Below are 22,416 nucleotides of genomic sequence, written 5' to 3'. Positions count from 1 at the left end.
CAGTGTTCCCTGAGTTGTAAACTGCTGTTCACAGGGTTGTGATGGGGTCAGCCCAGCGGCTCCTTCCCAAGCACAGGATGCACGTGAAGCCACCGCGCCAGCGGCTGCGCCCCGCGCTCCTCTGCTGCAGGTGGAGCGGAGCTCTAGGGAATGGACACCAGGAGGGAGCACAGAGCAAAGCACTGTACATGAGCTCATGGAACATCCCTAGAGCCACAGCTCTCCTGTGCAACACTGAGATCAAACTCAGCTGCCAGAGGGGAGATTGAGATGAGCTCTGAGGCAGAAGCTCTTCCCTGTGAGGGTGCTGAGGCGCTGGCACAGGGTGCCCAGAGAAGCTGTGGCTGCCCCATCCCTGGCAGTGCTCAAGGCCAGGTTGGACACAGGGGCTTGGAGCAACCTGCTCTAGTGGAAGGTGTCCCTGCCCGTGGCAGGGGTTGGAACTGGAAGAGCTTTAAGGTCCCTTCAGCCCAGACCAGGCTGGGATTCTGTGTTTCTATGAAACTGGAGGGAACCCCCCCTCCATGAAACAGGGGTGAGCTCTCTCCCGTGGCCTGCAGAGGAGCTCGAGCACAGTGATGCTCATCACTGCACTGCACCCCAAGGGCATATGGCTAAGAGAGGGGCTAAAGCAGAGCAATCAAGGGCCCCCCTCTGTAAGGATATGGGGAGTGTGGTGTCCTGGCCCTGCTCGCACCACTGACCCAGCCCTGTGTTAGAGACAGACTGTCCCGGGAGGAGGTCGGAGTCTCGGCTCCTTTCCTCTTCTAAAAGCTGGTGAGTACCAGCACAGAGACATTTTCTCCTGTTTCTCTCAAGCACACTGCTGGGGAGTTGAAGCATGGGACAGATGAAATAAAACCAACCCCAGTTTGGGTTGATGCAATCCTCCATGGCCCCAGCACTCCCCACACTTCTGCATAAGGTAAACTGAGTGACAAGGATCATGCAAAGCCAGAGCTGGGCAGGCAGGTTTGTCATGCTCGGAAGCACAGCGGGGTGCTCATACACGTTCCTGTCAGGTGTGAGCTGGAGCATGCACCTCGCAGGAGGCAGGGATGGAACTGAAACCTTGAGTTAGTTACCTGCTCTTCTTACAGCCCCCCTCACACCTGCTGCTGCTCACACCAACCTCAGGTGTCCTGTGCTCCACACTCATCAGCTCCACAAGGAGCTCAGAAGAGCACTGGGGGACCTGAATTGCGTAGGTTCACCTCCGTGCCTGCACCCCTTTCATTAACTCTTTGCCAGCAGGGTTTTGTGCCATTACTATTTTGTGCTAGGAAAGATCTGCTGCTGCCAAGAGACTGACAGAGAATTCTGCCTACACCCAGCAGCTCTGATGAATGCTTCATTACCAAAGAGACAAGATTTCCAGATGCTGGTCACTGATGGGGAAAGAGGCAGCAGAGAAATCCCATTTCTCACTTCAGTGGGCTCATTTTCTCAGCTCCACACAGTGGCTCCTGGTCTCCAAGCTGTAACCCTCACACTGGGAGGCTCACAACAGCCCCAGCCTTCCTGCAGTGGTGCTGAAGCCTTCTCAAGGATCCTGTCAGAAACCCCTATCAGAAACCCCAACAGGAGTGAGAACAGGCCCATGAGGTGTTACACGGCAAAGCCGTTCAACAGCCTTCGTCTCTGCTGCTCAACCATGATCCAGCAGAAGCTCCCTGCTGATGGATGAGGTCAAAAAGGAACCCGAGGGATTAAAACAAGTCTGTGTGTGTTGTAGCTCACCAGCTTCCTAACATATGCTTGGGGTTTTTTGTTGTTTTATCCTTCTGTGATAGATAATAGTGTAGCTGTTCTCCCCCGAGCTTCGGAAAGCTCTGAACAACTCCTGCTTTCTGTCCTGGTGGTGCCTCCACTTTGCTCGAGAGAGTGAAAAGAGATGTTAAAAAACATGCTGGGAAAGCCACCTTGTTCACTTGAGGAACGGTGACTTAAAATCATGCCGCCAACACCTCCTCTTCTTACCAAGCCACAGACTGGCACAGGGTGTCCAGAGAAGCTGTGGCTGCCCCATCCCTGGCAGTGTTCAAGGCCAGGTTGGACACAGGGGCTTGGAGCAACCTGCTCTAGTGGAAGGTGTCCCTGCCCGTGGCAGGGGTTGGAACTGGAGGAGCTTTAAGGTCCTTTCCAACCCAAACCAGGCTGGGATTCTGTGATTATCAATTTTTGGTGATACTAACCCTCTACCAGCTCTGCATTCCCTGTTACCACCACAGTATTTTCAGCCCTTCTAAATGAAGTGGCATGTTTTTTGTCAACATGCTGCAGTGATATTAATATTGTTGAGTAACTCATGGACCTCTCCCAAAAATAAGGCAAAAAAGGGAAAAAATCAAAACTAAATGTGTAATGGCTACACTTGAAGAACAGGCTCTTCTCAGTTAGAAGTGAAGCATTCCTTGTTACTCAAACACACGATTTACTGATGGTGTTAGTGTGATCCACACCCCCATTTAAGCTACCAAAAGCCATGTCCTAGATGCCTTCTGTGAAGAGAGAGGCCTGGTTATGTGGGTCTAAACAGCCACCAGATTGTGCTGCCCCCCCCCAACTTACTTCTAGTGATTTCTAGGCAAGTGAAAAACAAGGAGAGGGAAAGACTGAGTTAGTTCAGAGGTGTTACCAAGAAAAGGCAGACAGACAACAGACAGAGGCTGTTGTAAATGCTCACCAGATCTGATCAACACCTTCAATGTCCCTGCAAGGAGGGGAGAAAGAGCTCAGAGGGGAACGAGGAAAAGCAGCAATGGGGGCAATGAAGGAAGTGGGATGTTTTCATCCTGCTCAAGGATTGCACTGGGTGGATTTCAACTCATTTTCACCCTCGGGTCAGCTGTGGAGCAGACTGCCACCGAGCACTGGGGTTTTGAACGTATGTACTATGGAAACACTTGGTGTTCTTGCTGGTTGCCACTCCTTACTGCTCTCTGCTGTAAACCACCAGAGCCCACGTGGACAGCCTGGTCACCATCTGAAAGCTGAAGAAACCAAGTCACTAAAGGGCAATTTGCAACCAAACTGGAAACCCTGAGTCAGTTTTAACTCCTCGTGGTACTGGGGTGTCCTCTGTGTGTCCACGATCTAGGAGTTCTCCAGAACCCAGGCCTAGGACATGGAAGTGTAGCTGCCAAGTGTGATGGGCCAGGGAGACAGCTCTGGTGGGCACACTTCCCATCAGACACTGCTAGGAGAAGACCACAGGAAAACACCACCTGAACTCTCATAAACCCCTTTGGATGTGTACAACTGCATGCTTGGCAATTCTATTTTTCACCTGAAGCCTCAAGACATACAAATTTGCACAAACACTGTGGGCACGAAAAGAAAAATCAAAGCCCTTCAACAACTTTTCATTCTCCCCTGGCTTTGTCTTTACAAGACTAAATGGAGCAATACATAAAACAGACACAACCGAAGAAAGATGTTTATAATTCTCTGCGCTTCAAAAAGCAATGAAGCATTAAAATGGGATAACTGCCATTTATTTACATGATGGGTCTTGTATTAGTTTTCTCCTGCCCAGAAATCAGGAGGAGGAATTACATGAAATAGAAACCTGAGATTCTCTGTCTCTAACTAGAGTATGACCTCATCAAACAGCCTCTGCCACTTGTCCTTCCCTGAGCCCCTGCTGCATTATGTGTTGGAGCCTCTGCTGGCAGTATGTTTGGCAAAGAATAATCCAGAAAACTTTTAGTTCCCAAAGGTGTCCTTCTCAGATTCTCTACATGAGCCATTTAACGAAAAGGGGAGAATGGTTAGAGAAGGAAAAGAGCAGGTTTGCAACCAGCAATGGGAAGAGGCTGCTGTTCATCTGTTTGCAGTACTGAATTCCTGAATGCCAAGATGACATACCAGTATTTTTTATTATTTACACTTCTTAAAAGGCTAAATAGGCAGCTGCCTCCAGCTCCAGCTTGAGGACAAAAGGCAGGGTCTGTTTAGGCTGGGGTGGAGCAGATATCTGGCTTTTTAAATATATATTCTGCATGGAACTGGAACCACAGAGGAGAAACTGTTCAGTTCCTCCAGCATGCTTGGCTCCTTCGGGAGCTTGCACAGCCCTTCTCTAAAACCCATCCATTCCTGAGAAAGGAGCTCTGTGGTTTAAGAGGAGAGGGACAACCCAAGCCGTGGCCTCCCTCCCTCCCATCCTCTGTGGAGGCCCAGGTTACCTGCAGTGGTGCTTCCTGCTGGCAAGCCAGAAGGTGCTGTCACAGCCGTAGCAGTGCGCAGCGAGGTGGTCTGGGAGCCATCGCGTCACCTGCAAGGAATCCAAGCCAAACGTATCAAGCAGAGAGCAATTAGAAACAAACCCATCTCATCTGTGCTCCCAAATTCAAAGCGAAGCACCACCAGGGAGGTGCTTGTTCTATTCTGAGAGCACAAATCTGGAGACAGACGACAGGAACCTTGAGAACAGATACCCTAGATTTCCCTCAAACAGAAATGATGTCATGAAGTCCAATTCCCTGGGGTTTTCCTGGACTTTAGAAATATCCAGCCAAGAATATTCACCAAGCATGTGTCCACCTAAGGCTCCTTGAGCTAACTATCCCTTCCACAGCCTCTCAGAGTTCCACACAGAAGGCAGAGGGCTCATAGGCACAGGTACCAGTGGTTGAAGTACAAGACACCAGTGAAGCGCAAGGAAGAGAGCTCACAAGAAGTGGCACATGACCAAAGGCTGAAGGAGAGTTTGAGTTATGAATATCCCCATCCTACCGGAAGAATGAGCGGTTTACAGGGGTTTAGTCTGTACCTCTGTGTCCTGTTTATCCACCTGCTCCCAGCTGGCTTCAGAGAAAATCTCTGTGCTGCAGCGAGACAAGCAGTTCTGATCCAGATTGCTTTCCGAGTCGGGTATAGAAGTCTGTTGGCAAACAAACACAGCTGAACAGAACCATCCCCTATCCCTAATTCCATACAAATAAAACCGGGCATGGGGAGGAGTGGAAAGGGTGCCTCCTGCTGAGAAAGAGCAGGCTCCGGCTGCACTGCGAGGGTGAATGTCATAACTGTACCCCTACCTACAGTGAATTGCAAAAAAACCCAAGCCACCAAGCAAAATAACCCCAAGGGGTCAGTTCTTGACCCTCTGATGACAGGATGATGTGAGGCAGAATGGATTTGGGATCTTTTTTTCTGCTGGGTTGGCCACACTTTGGGTGATGAACCAAAAAAGCTGCTATCTGTGGCTCCAACGTTTCCTTTCCGAGGTTGTTTCACTTTCAAAGCTAACACCAGTAATACACAGATCCTTTTGTCAGCAAAAATCCTGGAAAATACAACACAAATCCCACATGGGAAACTCTGAATTTGAGCCATATATATTCCGTATATAGTTTTTTGGGGAATAATGCTTCCTTAATCCAGTTTATCCAGATAAGAGTTGTTTTGAACTGACTTAAAACTCAGCCAGCCCTTAAAATATATTAAAAATAGCAAGAAATCAAGTTAATGTCTTTTAGTGCCTGAGGAATGGGAATCTCTGGAGCTCCAGAAGGAAACCTTTTACTCCCAAGCTGGGAAGAGCTCAGAGTCTCAAAACTGGTGTATTTTCTAGATCACAGCAAGCTCCCCCCTCCAGCCTCACGCTGCAGTTTGTGACGGCCCTTCAAAAATGGGAGTTTTATCATTAAGCCAAAGCACCGAATTTCTCCAAGGAATCCAAGCTTTTGCCAGTGACAGAAGCCACCCGCAGCTGGAATGACACTGAGCTGAAATGGATGCCCAGAAGTGCTGTCATCTCCAACGTGAACAGCCAAGAGGCGCTGAGTATTCTCACAACAGATGTACCTGGGTCTATAAAGCCTCTCTGCCACTTCCAGACAACAGGAAACTAAACAGAAGTTGGAAAGCTCCTGTAGGTTTATTTTCTTTTCAATTTTGCAGGCATATAAACCACGTTATAATATGCATGTAGGAAGAGGAAATTTTTGATGGGTGTTATGTCAACCTCAGGAATTCCAGGCCAATGCATCCAAACCCCAAACCTTTTGACTTTTATTAGTCAAAAGAGGAGAAATGAGGTAAAAAACAGGTAAGGAGAAGCAACTTAAAAATCCACCCAAGACATTTGGAGATGCAGAGAACACTTGTTAGCTCTTGAGATCTTGAACTTGGAATTACATTTGCTTCATCTCTGATTTTAAGGTTTCTTTTGCAACCACAACTGCAGAGATGATTTCATCGCTACGGAAATCAGCGATTAGTCCTGGATTTGAATCATGCCTCGAACTTCACTCTCTGTTTTTATGACTTTAAACACTTCCCAGTAAGAGCATAAAGAGTTTAAAAGCTCCCTTAAAATCATTACAGAAGCCCTGACATAAGGCTGTTGCAAAAGCTCTTAATTTATTGCAGTTAATGAGCCTTGAACTTCACTGTTCTGAGCCAACAGCGCAGCCACTGCTGCATCTTTCTTACCCTGAGTGTGCAAAGCACCAAGAGATCAGTCCTACACTACTGCCCCAGTAAATCCCACATTCACATCCTTAGAAAAATATCTTTGCCCACATACGAAAACCACAGTTTGGGGTTTTTTTTTAAGGCAAATGAAGGTGTTTAAGTATGTCCAGGTATGTGTGAGTGAAACACCCATCTTGAAATAAGCCTTTAGTGCATTTCTGGTCAAACTAAAATACAGTGAAACTATTAGTCATCCTTAACTGCCATTTGCCATGTTTCCAGTCAGTTGTTTGCCCTCCTCAGAATAACTCTGAGTGTTTTATAAAGTCTGCATGGCCAAAAAATCACCACGTGCCCAGCAAACCAAGAGCTGACAAGCTGGTGTCTAATTAGCCCGCTGTTGCCAGCAGTGGCCCAATTACCATTTCACTTACCACTTCGTCTCCATAATCACCATTGAGACGTAAGGAGCTATTCAGGAACTGACTCTCCAACCGGCTCTTCAACTCTTGCACTTGCTTCTTCAAGGTCTCCACTTCTTGCTGGTGGCCAGTTTCTATCTGGCGCAGGCGCTGCTGGATAACGTCGGTGTAGACAGGCATCCCATCATCATCCAGGTGACTTCTGGCAGGTTGGTCTGGGCTGCTGGCTGCCTGCTGCTTACCAAGGTGGCTAAACATCCATTTCTGGTGCAGGTTCCTCAAGTGGAACTGTGCAGAGCTGCAGCTAGCTGTGGAGACCTGCCGGCTCAGGGAGGCCTTGATCCGCCCGTCCTCTCCATTCACACAGTGTCCGTTTGTCGCATGGTATTTCGGGGGCATCCCAAACCCCGTGGGCTTCTCCGTCATCTTGTTCTCAGTCTCCAGCTCCCCGTTACACACAATCTCATCTTTATGTTCGGCTAAAGGCAAGGCACAAGGGGAAGGCATCGGGATGTGAGTGTTGCTGCTACCAGAAGTCCTATGTACTTTTGTTCCCAGTTTCTGAAGCTCTAGCATGTTCTCCCCCTCCGGCCTGTTTTCAAGAGTTCGAGATAGTTCCTCAGCACTGCTGTTGCCCAGGGGAGGTCTGTGGCAAGGACCCTTCAGAATGAGCTCTTGCTTTGCTTCATTCTCTGTTAAGGTTTCTGTAGAACTTTCAATGTTAGATGTCCTTGCCTCGTGTGGGATTGTGAGAGGTAACGGAAGGCTGGCCTGCGCTGCACTGTACAGGCTCTCTGCTTCTCCTTCAAGTTTGCTAATGCCTTCCTCCTCTGTATTCCTTTGAGTGTCTCTACTTACAAAGCCCTCCAAAGGAACAGCCTGTAGTCCTTTTGCCTGAGGTACCTTCTGGGTAGTGTTACTGAGATCAGGATGCTCATCCTGTTGTCCTTTAAGCTCAGAAGCACCTTGTGAAGCTGGATGTGGATTGAGAGCTGGATTGTTCATTACAAAACCTTTATCCATCTCGGCCTTTCCACAGAGGTCACTGACATACCCAAGTACATTTTCAGTTCTCTTCTCCTTATCCAGGGCAATTTCATCCCCTTTACCTACTGTCTCAAGGCTCCCCCTCAAGTGCTCCTCCAGACCAACATCATCTTTAGTGGCCTCTTGCAAAATGTTCTCCATCTGTCCCTCTGCCACACCAGCTGCCACAGAGAGCTCTGCTCCCACCGGAGCCCTGCCCTGTTTACTGAGGCTGTCGCCATCAAAGGGGTCCTCCCCAGGGTTGCTGAGGCTGCTCAGCTCCAGGGAGCGGCGGTGCTCCTGCCACTTCTCATTGAGGCTGGGGTCGCTACTGCGTCGATTGCTTGGAGGCACGCTGCTGTCACAGGCTGTGGTCAGATTGTCAAAGGATCTTGTCTTTGGTAACCTGGGAAAGAACAAATAATCCCAATCCAAAATCAGTGTTTTCAATGCTTAGCTACTGCAGTTTAACATCACCCACCCCACCCACCCCCAATTAGGACAATAACAATCTGCTAATTAATGGACTTCTGTGAAGTATTCTGCAGGAGCACATTTTGACCATCTGTAGCGCAGAGCTGCTTCAGTACTTTCTTTGTTTGCCATCAGGAAAAGATGTTCCATCAGACTTCAAACATTCCCAGAATAATCCCTTTCCCACAACGCACAATTACAATCTGGTCCCATCTCCTAAGCAACATGTGCTCAGAATCATTGTACAAAAAAACCAAAGGAATAGTTATGCAACAGAAAAAGAACTCAAATTCAAGACCATCAAATGAAAAGCTTATATCCCACAAGGATATAAGGAATTCTACAAGGCTATGCAATACCCAGAGCTGTTTGCTAATCTCTGTGGTATGGTATCACCTCTGAAACATAACGGCTTTCATAACTGAAACAACGACAGACTGCTTGTGGGTAGGTCCCACAAATAAGCCTGTGAAAAACAGTTCCCTCCCACCCCAAGTATTCTCTTTATATCCCACAATATTCTCTGTTGATCTTACTTTACAGGATGGGATTTCTGGGCTCTAGGCTCACCTGCCCAGAGGCTGATCTTCAGGGCTAGAGCCTGGCACAGGGTACGGGGCACAAGTGTCATCAGTGGGTGTAGAGGGGGAAGAGCATGGCAGGTAAACAGCACTCCAGAGCATTAAGTTCCGCACATGGCACACTGGATACAGCACCTGAGAGGGGGAAACACACAAGGATCAGAAATGGCAAACTGCTTCCCTGCTCCCAGAACACAGGGAGGTGTTCAAATCTGACAAAGGTGGCAGTTGCCCATTTGGGTTTGCAGCTGGGAGGCTTTGCTAGATCTGCAGGTAACTCTGGAGGCCAGTGAGCAGCTCTGGCATTTGTAACCAGCTCCACTTGGATATGTGATTATCTCTTCTTTCAGAGACAGAGGCTGAGGCAGAACAATGCTGGCTTTCAGCTTCTCCTGAATGAGTTACTGCAGTGTGCTCTGTATGAATCTACACCTTAATGATGCCTCTGCGCAATTCCAACTGCTGGAGAATTCAGTGGCCCATTGTTAGTGCAGAGATTGCCTTGTACTTTGTGTTATACCCTGTCCCAGGAGAGCTGAACTTACAACCTCCTTCTACAGGCTCCAGTTCAAAGCTAACCCTGTCATCAGCAGAAGCACTGCTGTGTTAAAAAGTAAGTACATGCAGAAACACTCTTTTCTTATAAGATTCTGTGCCTGTGCAATATGCTTTCTGCTTCAGTGTAAAACCACCTCGGGTCACTCTATCAATTCCGCTCCTTTCCCAGGCAACTTCCCTGTGAAAAGGCAGGCAATGGCAGGGAAAGTGGTTTCCCTGCCACCATGCAGAGGGAGGGCTGTGGGGTGGCTTGGTTTGGTGGATGCTGCTCGTGAACAACTATGGGTTTACAACAGATGTGGCCACATGAGAGAGGCTGAAAAGACTGAAGTAAAACCATGAAAAGATGAATACAAGATAAAAACCTCCCCCATACAGCAAGTTATTCTAATTGGCTCAGTACAGTGTAGGGCTTACTGAGAACAGCCAAGGCACTGAGACTGCGCCTGTACTGCAGGGGACAGCACGTGACGGCAGCCAGGGACAGAACTACCTGTCCCCACAGCCTCTCTGTGCTCCTCCTGGGCAAACCTCCTGGTGCTTTCAGGGAAAACTTGGATGCATCCACAGCTTTGAAAGTCCCCACAAGCTGTATTTATCTGCAGTGTCTCATGCTTTCAGCTAATCAAAGGAACAATCAAAAGCCACATCCATCATATGCAAAACCATTGCCCAGGCCTTACAGTTTGGTTTATGATATATGACACTTTCATAAGCAAAATGGGTTTGAATATTTATAAAAGCCTTTGCTGTCCTCATCATGATGATGTTTGATGACTGTTTGCCACATGCCCACCACATTGCCCCCCTCCACACCTTATGTGACCTTCCATCACATACACTAAAGAGAACTGTGAGCCCTTTCCCAGTGAGCCATTGCTATGCAAGAGCCACACTGAAAATATCTGTTAAAAGAAACAAAGATATACTGAATAATCTGAGTTACTTTTCCTGTTTAGATTTAAGATGAATATAGACACAGTGTCGTAGGTTTGTGTGCAATTTTATGACACTCCTCCAGCATAGCTTAGTCCTCTACAAAGGTCTATTTGTCAAACAGTGAAAATGTTTTCTGTTACAGAAAATGAGGCAAAATATTAAGTTGCAAAAAATGCATTTCCAGCATAGAGAAATTTCTGAGGTTGCATTTGACATTCCTCAAATACCAGCAAACTTAATGCAAGACTTGAAACGTCAGAGTGGGCAGAGTGTTCGAAGGAGAACATCGATGAGGAGAGCTGAGCACACCTATACACTGTATTCATGATGACAGTTGGGCCGTCAGGATGTCCCACTGCTATAAGATTGGGTGTTTTCTTAAAGTACCTGCAGGGGCCAACACAACACCTGGAGAGGGGCTTTGGACAAGGGCCTGTAGTGCCAGGCCAAGGGGAATGGCTTTAACCTGCCAGAGGGGAGACTGAGATGAGCTCTGAGGCAGAAGCTCTTCCCTGTGAGGGTGCTGAGGCGCTGGCACAGACTTTTCCCAGAGAAGCTGTGGCTGCCCCATCCCTGGCAGTGTTCAAGGCCAGGTTGGACACAGGGGCTTGGAGCAACCTGTTCTAGTGGAAGGTGTCCCTGCCCGTGGCAGGGGTTGGAACTGTTAAGCTTCAAGGTCCCTTCCAACCCAAACAGTCCCTGATTCTGTGATACCCAGTTCTGAGAGCACTGCCCCTGGGAGCCCCTAAAGGGATGCTCCCTGCACGGTGGGGAATGAAGGATACATACAGAGTCTGACTGGGAGGAGTAGAGCAGGTTTTTGAAGGCTTTGTTTGCTGCCCGCAGCAAAGACCAGACAGAACAGGTCCGTTCCTGAGTGTGTTTCTCTCCTCTCTCTTTCGCATTGTTGCACAGGAATGTACCAAAGAGGCAAGAGTAGGTGTGCTGCACCAACTTCACCTGCACAGACCGACACAGACAATGTCACAAGGCAGAAGATACCAGCTTCACGTGAGAATCAACAATCAGGCTTAAGAAGCAACAAATCCTTCCCTTGCAGGGCAATACACCCCATTCGGAAGGGCTGAAACACAAGCACACCTGCATTTTTGCATAACTCCTTATAAATTAATTGCAAAAGAGTTCAAGCAGAGCAGAATCTTTTAAAATCATGACCAAAAAAAAACCAAGAAGAAATATAGACTAGAAAGACAATATTTATTCATAATCAAGCCTATTCTGTGCTGATTCACTCTCCTAGCACTGCAGGATAGGCTGAGAACTGTGATCCTTCTGTTACAACACATTGCTGCAGCACAGAAATTCTGATCGTTATTCACTGTGTCTAACAAAATAACTCAACATGAACTTAACTTCAAGCATATAAATGACTTGCATGGGATTATTCAGATGTTTAAATGAAGACAAGTACTTCAGTGCTCTATTCAATTAGGGGTTTACTCTGAAAAGGCCAGGGTACGCAGGGTACTGCAGATTAGCAGTGTGCTGTGGAGCCAGTTACAACCCTTGGTTCTCATTTCACAACTGAGCTGAGCCAGGACTGTACGTGTACCCAGTTACATGGCTGAGTTGACAAGTGGTAATGCAAGTCAGGCACAAGCACAGGAACGTGCTTTAAATCCCTTAGTGGATCAGACACTTCATAGAAACATCTACTCTTAGATTACTAGCCCTGCAGCCTGTGACTGTCACTTTCCCAGGGATCTGCCTTCCAGCCTTCAGAACTGATTTTGACCCTCCCAGGCAAATTCCTCATAGGAGAGGTGTCCACTTCAAAAGAAAACAGACACAGCTCATACACCCCACACATTCTCAGCAAAGAAACACAAAAAATGAATGGAAAGGTAAGGGGCAGGTCAGTTTTAGAGGAGGAGCCTTCAAATCAAAATAAGACCAAAGCAGGGGGAAGTTTATATTGCCAGTAACTATGACTTTTTGTTCATGCTGCATGGATGCATTATACTGGAGTTATTTCAGCACCTCTTAGGTGAGACTGTTAAATTCATATCATGTATTTATTTCTTTCAGGTCTAAAAGAAATCCTTAAGGGTCCTGCTTCTGTTTTAAGAGTGAACTGAGCTCAGGTCTCATGCAGTATACAAGTACTTTTGTCTACTGTATCTGGGCAGTTTTCCCGTTACTTTTATCAGGCTGCAGCATACCACAGCTAGATGGGAACATCAGAAACCCCTGGGGGCTCTACAGTATGTTAGCAGTGGGTACTGGTTTAGCAGCAGTCTATAAAACAGCAATCTCTCAAGCCACAACTCACAAGGAATGCTTCGTTAAACTCGAAAGAGCAAGGGAACTGCCTCTGGAGCTGATGGACGCAGTCCAGCCACTGTAAAAACACTGGGCAGCGCTCATTCAGGTCATCCGAGTTCTCACCATGGCCACAGCGATCTGCAAACTTGTGGCCAAAATCCAGCCACTCCGTCTCCACTAGCACCTGGAAACCCTGCAGAAATGAAAGGACAGATGAAAAGGTCCTGGTTTGCTTTGGTTCAGTTTGCTAAGATGATTTGAGACTTGTGGGAATCCCTTTACTCCTCCTGCTTCCCTTCAGCACTGGCCTCATTACTTATCTTTACTGCTTCTTCACCTAATGCCTCTGGGTTCTGAAATGCTGCACGATGAAATTAGGACAGAGATGAATTCCCAGAGCTACATGAACAGGAGAGGGGAATAAGGCAGGTTAAGTCCTCAGTGACTGCCAGGGAAGACCCTGATATGAGACCTCTCTTGGCAAGGCATGGGTGAGGAACAACTTCATCTTGCTCAAAACTGCCTGGATCATGGAAACCAGCACATGGACAGGAGAGGAAATTGTAAAGCTCTCCCCTGAAAATAAGGGTAGATCTGTCTGTCACTAAAGAAACCCATTCCTCCATCTACACAAGACACTGATGCTTGGAGAGGGCACCCACCTGTGTGTACACCCCACGGAGCACACTCACAAGGCTGGTTAAAGCCTTGCAGGACTTCTCATGGAAATGGAAAGGGCAAAGAACAGTTCAGAACAGTGCCTGGCTGAGCACCTGAACGTGACAGCTCATCTTAGAGGGTACAAAACCCATCACAGGTTAGGAAGGGTTTGATTTTTAGTGGGAAGAAAAATTGCAGAGCATACTCAAGTCAACAGCTGTAATTAGGGCAAAAATAATAGCTGAAAAGCTTGAGATGTGACAATACTGAGGACTCATTTAACTAAACGTTTCTGATCCTTGTACAGACAGCTACAGTTTATGGTTTCCTCTGATGCAGTGGTGACAAGAAGGAAGGCAAGGGGTGTGTACAGAACTCCACACTTTGAGCAGCAATGATGGCACTCTTAGAAGGGACCAGGAGGAGGCTCTGTGCCAAGGACAGAGCAGCATGCTTTGACCTGATGGATGCCAACTTCTAGAACCCATGTGAAAAGGATCTGGGAAGTTTCCAGTTTCATCCAAAAGGCATTGCTACAGTTTAAACTTCTGGTCCTGTGTCCAAGGCTTTAAGCAGCAGTTTATAACCCAGTGCTCAGACATATGCTTCTGTTCTAGACAACAAAGGCATCTTGCACGTGGGCTGGCAGATGGAATCCAGCCATCACATATCACACAGTGCTGAAAAGTGATGGGACGGGGGAGGAAATCTGCCTGGACAACCAGGAGAAATGTAACTAAGTGACAGAGGGCAACGAAAATGTGAAACTGGGAAAACATGCAGTTGGGCAATCTAGAAAAGAGAAAGGCTTTGTATCAATACTTGGCTGAGAAACTGCAGTGGTGGAGAGGAAACTGCAATGTGCAGCACTCTGTACTATTCCTAAATTAAATATGGGAAAGCACAGACCATGACTGTGCAGTTACAGCAAAGGGAGAAAATATAAACTGCTCTTGAGTTACAGACTGTATTTACACCTATACGTAACTATATCTGCAGCCTACTGTTAGTAAACTCCTGCTAGCTTTAGTGCCTCTTGTAGTGGGAAAACCTGACATCAGTTATAGACAGAGTTCCTCAGAGAAAGACCTAAACCCAGTAGGTACCTCACACCCTACCAGGTGGTTACAAACCTCTGTGGTCCTGTAGTACGGATCTAGCAGCAGTTTGGCCAGTGCCACTATCTGGGGGGTTCGGTCCCAGCCATCTGAGCAGTGCACCAGGACCGGCCGCTGGTCTCGGTCCACGGCATGAACTACGAGCAGCGCAGACTTCAGAAGCACAGACAAGTGCTGCAGCCATTTGGTACTTTCCAGAGCTGATAACCAACTAGAGGAAAACAAGGGAAGACAGTTTTTGTTCTTTTACGATGCTTGCAGGTGTGGATATTTGAACTTATCCTGCTTGAATGCAAGAGTGGAACCCGAGGTGCCTTCAGCATCTCCCGTACCTCAGCTATCCCCAGGCTCTACAAGGTGTGCTGTAGGTATCTGAAGAATCTCTACCCTGTGAAGATCCACATATCCAGTTCAGTAAGGGTGGCCATTCTGGATCTACTATGATGCCATGAAAGGCTCTTAGCAGCAAACTCAAGCCAGGGGAGTGGTAGGGGAAACAGGACTGGTACAACTAGTGCTGCAGTCCTGTGTCCAGCTCCGGGACCCCCAACACAAGAGGGATGTGGAGCCACTGGAGCGAGTCCAGAGGAGACCATGGAGATGATCCGAGGGGTGGAGCAGCTCTGCTTTGAAGAAGCTCTTCTTCTTCACAGCACCCTGTGAGGGTGCTGAGGCACTGGCACAGGGTGCCCAGAGAAGCTGTGGCTGCCCCATCCCTGGCAGTGTTCAAGGCCAGGTTGGACACAGGGGCTTGGAGCAACCTGCTCTAGTGGAAGGTGTCCCTGCCTGTGGCAGGGGTTGGAGCTGGAGGAGCTTTAAGGTCCCTTGCAACACAAACCACTCCATGATTCTATGAACTAAAGTGTCCTAATGAAGACCCAACCTCAGAAGCTCCTGAGATGATGGGCTGTTAGAGGCCAGTCATCCCACAGCACTGGAGGGCTGCGAAATACGTCTCCTGAAAAGACGCCTTAAGTGCATGAAGTCCAGGCAACACCACTAGAATTTTCTGAAGGAAAGCCAAGCTGTAAAGATTGAAGAACCAGGAATAGCAGGTAACCTCTATGCTAGCACTCAGAAGCCCAACTGAAAGTCACAACATTCTAGTATCAATACTCAAGGCTACATTATAATCTCAGATTTCATTTTCCAGGTTCACTTCAATGATAACAAACCAGTGACTTCCTTTAGCTCAAATTCCATGGAAATGAAAAAATACAGCTCAGTGTTATTACACAGGAAAGGCACCCAGGGAAAAACCTGAATTTCACTTTACGAACCAGCAGCAGAAGAATGCAGTGCCAGAAACATGTAAACAAAGGCAAAACCACCAAACATCACTTACTTTCCTGGATCTGGCATTTGTGTGCAGAGCAAACGCAGCGACTGAAAGCTCTTCCGGATGGAATGGATGTTTGCCATCCCCATGAACACTACTTCACAGTTTGGGTAATATTCTGTAGGGAAATATCAAGACAGAGGGAAGAAACTAACAACTACACAATGTTTAAATTCTAAAAGGAGCTTTTTCAAACCAAACTACTGTTGCTGTGAACAGATGAAATAATCTGTTTACAAATATTCTGTAAGGAGAAACCAGGACTTGGAGCTGGGGAGGTATTCCAGACATTACAGCACAGCAGAGCAAAACAGGAAGGAGCTAGCAAAGTGTTTGTGTATTTACTTTCAGTGTTTCACTTTGCATTACAAAAGGCAGAGTACAAACCTACAGGGACAGTGATAGAAGCTCCAGGTTATAGAATGGTTTAAAAAGACTGAGAAACACCCTAAGAGACTGTAAAGCATGAGAAGTATTTAACTAGTAATTTATGGATGCAGAATATGGGATATTGAGTGCTTGCACAAGAAAATGCAGTGGTCTCTTAAAAGAGCATGTTTTATATCATTTGATTTCCCAACTGTTTATCAGCCCAACAAATCCTGGCCTCAACCAGAACATCCTGTTAGTGATGGACTGGGTAACTCCAGTCAGAAGAGACCGACAGCATCAGACAATTTAAACATTGTTTTGTCTTTTTACAGGATTATGTTATATATTAAATAAAGCACAACATAAATTACATGTTTTATAGAGAGAGAATGAAGCAAAATGGGCAATGCCTGGAGAAAACTATCAGCAATAAGGAAGCACTTAATGCAGGTCCAATGTATTGAAGGAGACAAGCTGTTTGGGAATCTTCTATAAATTCCAGTGTATAGGAAGAAAATTAAACTTCCTGGAGACTTTGCTTTTCTGCTTTGAAATTTTACTCTCTGAAGAGGAATTACTTGTTCAGCCTGGAGAAGAGAAGGCTCCTGAAGGGGAGACCTTAGAGCAGCTCCAGTGCCTAAAGGGGCTCCAGGAAACCTGGAGAGGGGCTTTGGACAAGGGCCTGTAGGGACAGGCCAAGGGGAATGGGTTTAACCTGCCAGAGGGGAGACTGAGATGAGCTCTGAGGCAGAAGCTCTTCCCTGTGAGGGTGCTGAGGCGCTGGCACAGGGTGCCCAGAGAAGCTGTGGCTGCCCCATCCCTGGCAGTGTTCAAGGCCAGGTTGGACACAGGGGCTTGGAGCAACCTGCTCTAGTGGAAGGTGTCCCTGCCCGGGGCATCTTTTCTTATACGGTCAAACCAGCTTTCATTATCTGTAGTTTTTCTGCCTGGCTTTTTTTCCTGGTCTTTCCATCCATGGAATTTCAACAGGCTGCATTCATATCCAACAGTGACGATATAAATGGGTTACGATATAAATGCTGAAAAATAGTTCAGCTTTAGTAAACTTGCTGCAAAGCTGTATTCTGCCCAACCATTCTAGAATATTATCATACTCCTCCATAGTCAATGGCTTTATACAAGTTTGCTCAGGGATTTTTTTAGACATCAGCACACTGGACACCTTTGTCTCGCTCTAGTTTATGTATTTGACTCAGCAGGGGAAAGCTAATCAGCATATTCCACACAGTTCAGCATTTACTGAACACTGCTACCAGCTGGTTTTATGTTCTGAGAAACAGACTTCATTAACAGCTAAACCTGTCCTTTTGAAGGGCTGTGGGACAGCTGCAAGGATCCAGAACTTTCCTATGGATGAATGGTATTTGCATCCACGCAGTCTGTTAAATATGCAGTACTGAAGTGTATCAGTGTAGTTCTATTTAAGGAAATCCTTGTGATTAACTTAAAGCTGAGAAGAAACACAGCTTACCTGGGCACTCACAGCCACCACCTTTGGCTCTGTTTGCCACAGCTGCTGCGTAAGATCGTGCATCCAAGATCAAAAGCTTCTGAGGCTGTATTGCCAAACTCTCTGCTCCTGAAGCGTTAGAGATGGAGGAGTCTGGGGAAGAGGATATGCAACCTGTGAGTAGCTAAAGGATGCTCCTGACATTGTTTACAACAATATGCACTCAAGCCCCACAGTGCATATGCACTGCACACACAGAAAGGGGAGAACTGATTGAACCTGATTATCTGTTACAGTATATGAAAGACAATAAGCTTTTATATAAAACTCTGCCCCTTACAGAAAAGGAACAGTGACAAACTCACCGAATTCCACATCAGAGAGGTCCCCTCCATTGGAGAAATCTCTGGAACAATTTCCATTCATTAACTTGTTACTGTTGGACCTCGAGTCTGAGGCACAGGCTTTGGCTACAGACTGGACAAGGTGTTCATCATCTGCATTCCTCCAGCCCCACCAACTGACCTCAGGCTGTCCACAGCGGGAAATGACTGCCCCATTGCTCTGGTGCCTGAAAAGGGGAAGAAGAAAAAGAACTTGTATAACTTAAAGAATCAGGATGAAAAACACAGAGGGCATGAAAAATCCAATGTACTCCAGTAACTGAACTCCTGTTGGGGACCTCTCTGTTGTTCAGCAGTAATCCTCAACCTGTGATCCAGTGGTGATGTATTCCATGTGCTTCCCTGCAAAACGCTGACTGTGACCACGCACAAGGATAGAAGGTAGAAGTCAAAGCTGGGGTAGTGTTTTCTTGCCCAATACTGTCAGCCAGTGAAAGCTGGAGAATATTCTGGAAGAGCAAATGAGGCACTGAAGAGGTAACCAACACCGGCTGGACAGCAGGCCTACTCCTGTCCTACCAGAGTAAATAGGAAAGTGGATTGAACTCACACTAAGTTTGAGGCTGGAAGACAGGAGGAAACCCACAGATTCACTTTTTGATGGGATCTTTTAAAAATCAAACCACCACTAATTAAATCTGGACTATGTAACCATTCTGGTAGGAAATACTGGCAGCATTTGGCACGCCTGGTCTGATGATGTCTAATGGTAACTCAAACCCTTGCTCTTGGACATTGATGGTGTTCACTCCAAGGCATCACCAGTGAGTCACTAGAAGCGTTCCTTGAACCCTGCTGAACTGTAACATGAAGCCAGTGGATCTTGGGTATTGTTTCACTAGCTACAAGGAAAAGAGCCTTTCACATCTCAGGATGCTAAACATCTGCAGCTTTACTCATTATGAACCTTGGTATTAAAAGAGTGGCTCTCCCATTCCCTTTTCAGCTGCATCTCCTCTATGTGTGGCTCTCCTCCATCCCTCTTCCTGACCCTCTTTGGGTAGCTTCATTTGCTGCTGCTCAAACACCTATCTAGTGGATCTAGTTCCAACCACCTGCCATGGGCAAGGACACCTTCCACCAGCCCCTTTAGGCACTGGAGCTGTTCTAAGGTCTCCCTTTAAGGAGTCTTCTCCAGGCTGGCCCAGCCCAGCTCTCTCAGCCTGGCTCCAGAGCAGAGCTGCTCCAGTCCTTGGAATGTTTTTTCTCCTAAGCCAATTCTAGTTCCTATATGTGATGATGCAGCAAAGAATTTTAGAGTCTTCCTGCAAACAAACTGGCCACCTCAGTTTTATGTTAAGCAAGAGTTGTTCAGTTGCCTCTAACAAGGCAGCAGCACAGAATGGGGAGGGTTACCTGAATCTTTAATCAGATGTGATCAGTTGATTCGGACAGCCCGGAGCAGTCAGACAGCCCACCCAAGGCTATAAATCCATAAATCCTGATTTTTCTCCTTCTCACCACTCTCACAGATGTTTATGGAGGTGGCAGGTTTGTTGTCAGAGCTGTCAAGGCCCATCAGGAGCTGAGCAGCACCATCCCTGCGGTGCCACTGCGGGGCACAGCACCAGGCGGCAGCGGCTGCCTCCGCTATGCGTTCACAGCAACACTTACCTCGGGTTAAGCCTCCTTGTTGCAAAAGCTGACAATTACAAACCAGGCTGTGATATGGGATTTTAAAGATTTTTCATAGCTCTTTTGTAATTGTTCCATACAAAATTCCTTCACTGAGCAGAAGCAAGTGACACACCGCAGGAGCTGAACTGAAGGAAAAGCGCTCTGATGCCAGGGGCCAGCATGAGAAGGGAAATGTGGATGTGCTGAAATGAACAACCTTCCACTTACAGCTCTCCTGATACCAAAATAGTTCAGCAAAAAGCACCTGCCAGTCACTGAAAGGCCACCGAGCTCCCTGCTATGCTCCTGCACAAGTGACATAAGAGAATAAACCATCATTATACATGTACAAAATCTATTTGGAACGCTCAGAGAAACTCATTTATTTTTCCCTATGTTCTCCCAGATTTCATTACTGCCTGCTGCGGAATCATTCTCACACGTTCATCAACAGTTACATTTTCATCTCAAGGTTCTTGTCTCCCATTTATACCACAAATAATAAGTAATTGTTAGGCCAAAAGCTGAGTTCAATGCTGGCTGTGAAGCCCTCGTGCTCCCCAGCCTGCACATCGGTACAATGTACCAGCAGAATCAGCAAGCAATTCTATTACAGTTGAAGGTCTGAGGAATCATACTCATTCCAAGTGGATTGCCACCACCAAGGAAAAATAGCAAATGGTTTAAGTGTGATTCCAAGGTCCCCAGAGATAAAGCTGGGGGTAAGATGGTGTCACTCAGATCTCAGTGACCAAGGAAAGACTGAAAAGAATTAAAGCAAACCCTCCAATGCGAGTTCCCTGCCCCTCTAGAGACAAAGCAGCGTGCAGCCTTCCTGCAGGAGGCCAGGCTGGATGTGGTTCTGGGCAACCTGGTCTCATTGAAGATGTCCCTGCTCACTGCAGGGGGGTTGGACCAGATGAGCTTTGAAGGTCCCTTCCAACCCAAACCATTCTATGATTCTATGATACAGAAACTAAAGAATAAATCACCATTAGATAGCTATAAAGCCCTTGTGTAACACTGTGATGAATGGTAAACCTCCACACGTGCTTCATCTTCCTTGTGTTCAAGCAACATTTTGAGGAAAACAATAAATCCACCAGGTCCTTGTATCTCTTGCATCCAGGAGGGCTAATTGCAGAATCCCAGCCTGGTTTGGGTTGAAGGGAGCTCCTCCAGTTCCAACCCCCTGCTGTGGGCAGGGACACCTTCCACTAGAGCAGGTTGCTCCAAGCCTCTGTGTCCAACCTGGCCTTGAACACTGCCAGGGATGGGAAACCCGTGGAAAAAGAAAATCCCCAAAGGCTTCTCCTTAACATTGATTTTATGGGGCCAAAACCAGAAAGCTGCAAACCCTGTTACTGGTCAGATTTATCCATATATATATATCTCTGCCTAGGTTTTAAAAAATTGTGAAGACAGAAAAACTACAGAAGCTGGTGTGAGGATTCTCTAGAAATCAGATCATGAAACAGCAGCAACACTCCCAACAGCCCAACCTCATCCAAGTACTTTGGATGCTTTCTCCAGCCACTTGGCTCCTTGAGTGCTTTGCGAGAGCAGACAATGGGGGTTTGTTCCGTGTGTCTGCTTCTGGTTTCGCTCTGTCCCAGTGTTCAGTGCTCAGAGTCTGAGACAAGTCAGTGGGTGAACTATGAACAAGCATTATGACTTTTTTTTCCCCTTGAAGTAAAGCAAAAAGAACAGATTTGACAGAGAGAGCTGGGCTGGGGCAGCCTGGAGAAGAGAAGGCTCCTTAAGGAGAGACCTTAGAGCAGCTCCAGTGCCTAAAGGGGCTCCAGGAAACCTGGAGAGGGGCTTTGGACAAGGCCTGTGGGGACAGGCCAAGGGGAATGGCTTTAACCTGCCAGAGGGGAGATTGAGATGAGCTCTGAGGCAGAAGCTCTTCCCTGTGAGGGTGCTGAGGCGCTGGCACAGGGTGCCCAGAGAAGCTGTGGCTGCCCCATCCCTGGCAGTGTTCAAGGCCAGGTTGGACACAGGGGCTTGGGGCAACCTGCTCTAGTGGAAGGTGTCCCTGCCCGTGGCAGGGGTTGGAGCTGGAGGAGCTTTAAGGCCCCTTCCCACCCAAACCAGGCTGGGATTCTATGACAGCCTCTTCCCCCTCTCACAGAGCTGAGCAGAGGACGGAGCACCCACAGTCACAAGGGCCACAGGGCTGACCCCTTCATTATTTGGAAGAAAAAGGAGAGAAGAGGATTTAAAGCTAATGGGCTGCAGCCATGAGCTAATTTGTTCTCCCTTCATAGAACCAGAATTCTTAAGCTAGGTAAATAATGATTTGTGACCTACTCTGCACTCTCCTACCCTGGCTCCTTCAACCCAAGCTGTACAAATTTGTCAGCTTTACCACTCTCTAAATTTAGCTTCAAACTCAGAGAGCAGCTTTTCCTTCCTGTCTCTGCAGAAGGAATGGATGGACAGGCAGATAATGGAATGATCCACATTCATTATCTTTTTAATCCCTTTGTCCTCTGACTTTTTAAAGAGATTTTCAATGTTTATAGGAGGATAACTACACCAGGAAGGTGCTCAAGGCATTAAATGGCAGACAGGTTCCAGAATACCTCAACAAAAACCCAACCCACAGAGGCTGAAATGTATTTCTTATTAAAGCAGCTGCCAAAACCCAGGATCTCAGACAAGCCATTTTGTTATGAAGAACTGTTGGACTCAGTCTAAGGAAGAGCCTAATTAAAACT

General features: G+C 47.1%; 1 protein-coding gene across 9 annotated transcripts in view; it reads right to left on the bottom strand.

Annotated features, from left to right (window-relative positions):
• Positions 1-22,416, bottom strand: part of MTMR3 (myotubularin related protein 3) — a 79,360-nt gene that overhangs the window by 2,367 nt on the left and 54,577 nt on the right. For 5 of the 9 annotated variants that reach the window (XM_030501606.1, XM_030501607.1, XM_030501609.1 and 2 more), the window contains 11 exons: positions 18,038-18,243; positions 17,694-17,825; positions 15,836-15,947; positions 14,506-14,701; positions 12,720-12,905; positions 11,216-11,386; positions 8,919-9,064; positions 6,861-8,280; positions 4,778-4,888; positions 4,191-4,279; positions 2,687-2,713 (listed from right to left, as the gene is read on the bottom strand). In XM_030501606.1, coding sequence (XP_030357466.1) covers positions 2,687-2,713; positions 4,191-4,279; positions 4,778-4,888; positions 6,861-8,280; positions 8,919-9,064; positions 11,216-11,386; positions 12,720-12,905; positions 14,506-14,701; positions 15,836-15,947; positions 17,694-17,825; positions 18,038-18,243 — 2,796 coding nt within the window. The remainder of the gene's footprint in view (positions 1-2,686; positions 2,714-4,190; positions 4,280-4,777; positions 4,889-6,860; positions 8,281-8,918; positions 9,065-11,215; positions 11,387-12,719; positions 12,906-14,505; positions 14,702-15,835; positions 15,948-17,693; positions 17,826-18,037; positions 18,244-22,416) is intronic. The other 4 variants (XM_030501611.1, XM_032920210.1, XM_030501612.1 and 1 more) reach the window with 4 other exon arrangements.

The sequence above is a fragment of the Strigops habroptila genome, chromosome 11 (genome assembly GCF_004027225.2).
Source record: "Strigops habroptila isolate Jane chromosome 11, bStrHab1.2.pri, whole genome shotgun sequence".
In the NCBI taxonomy this organism is placed as follows: domain Eukaryota; kingdom Metazoa; phylum Chordata; class Aves; order Psittaciformes; family Psittacidae; genus Strigops; species Strigops habroptila.
Note: the sequence above shows the minus strand (reverse complement) of the source record. Positions and strands in the feature narration are given on the sequence as shown.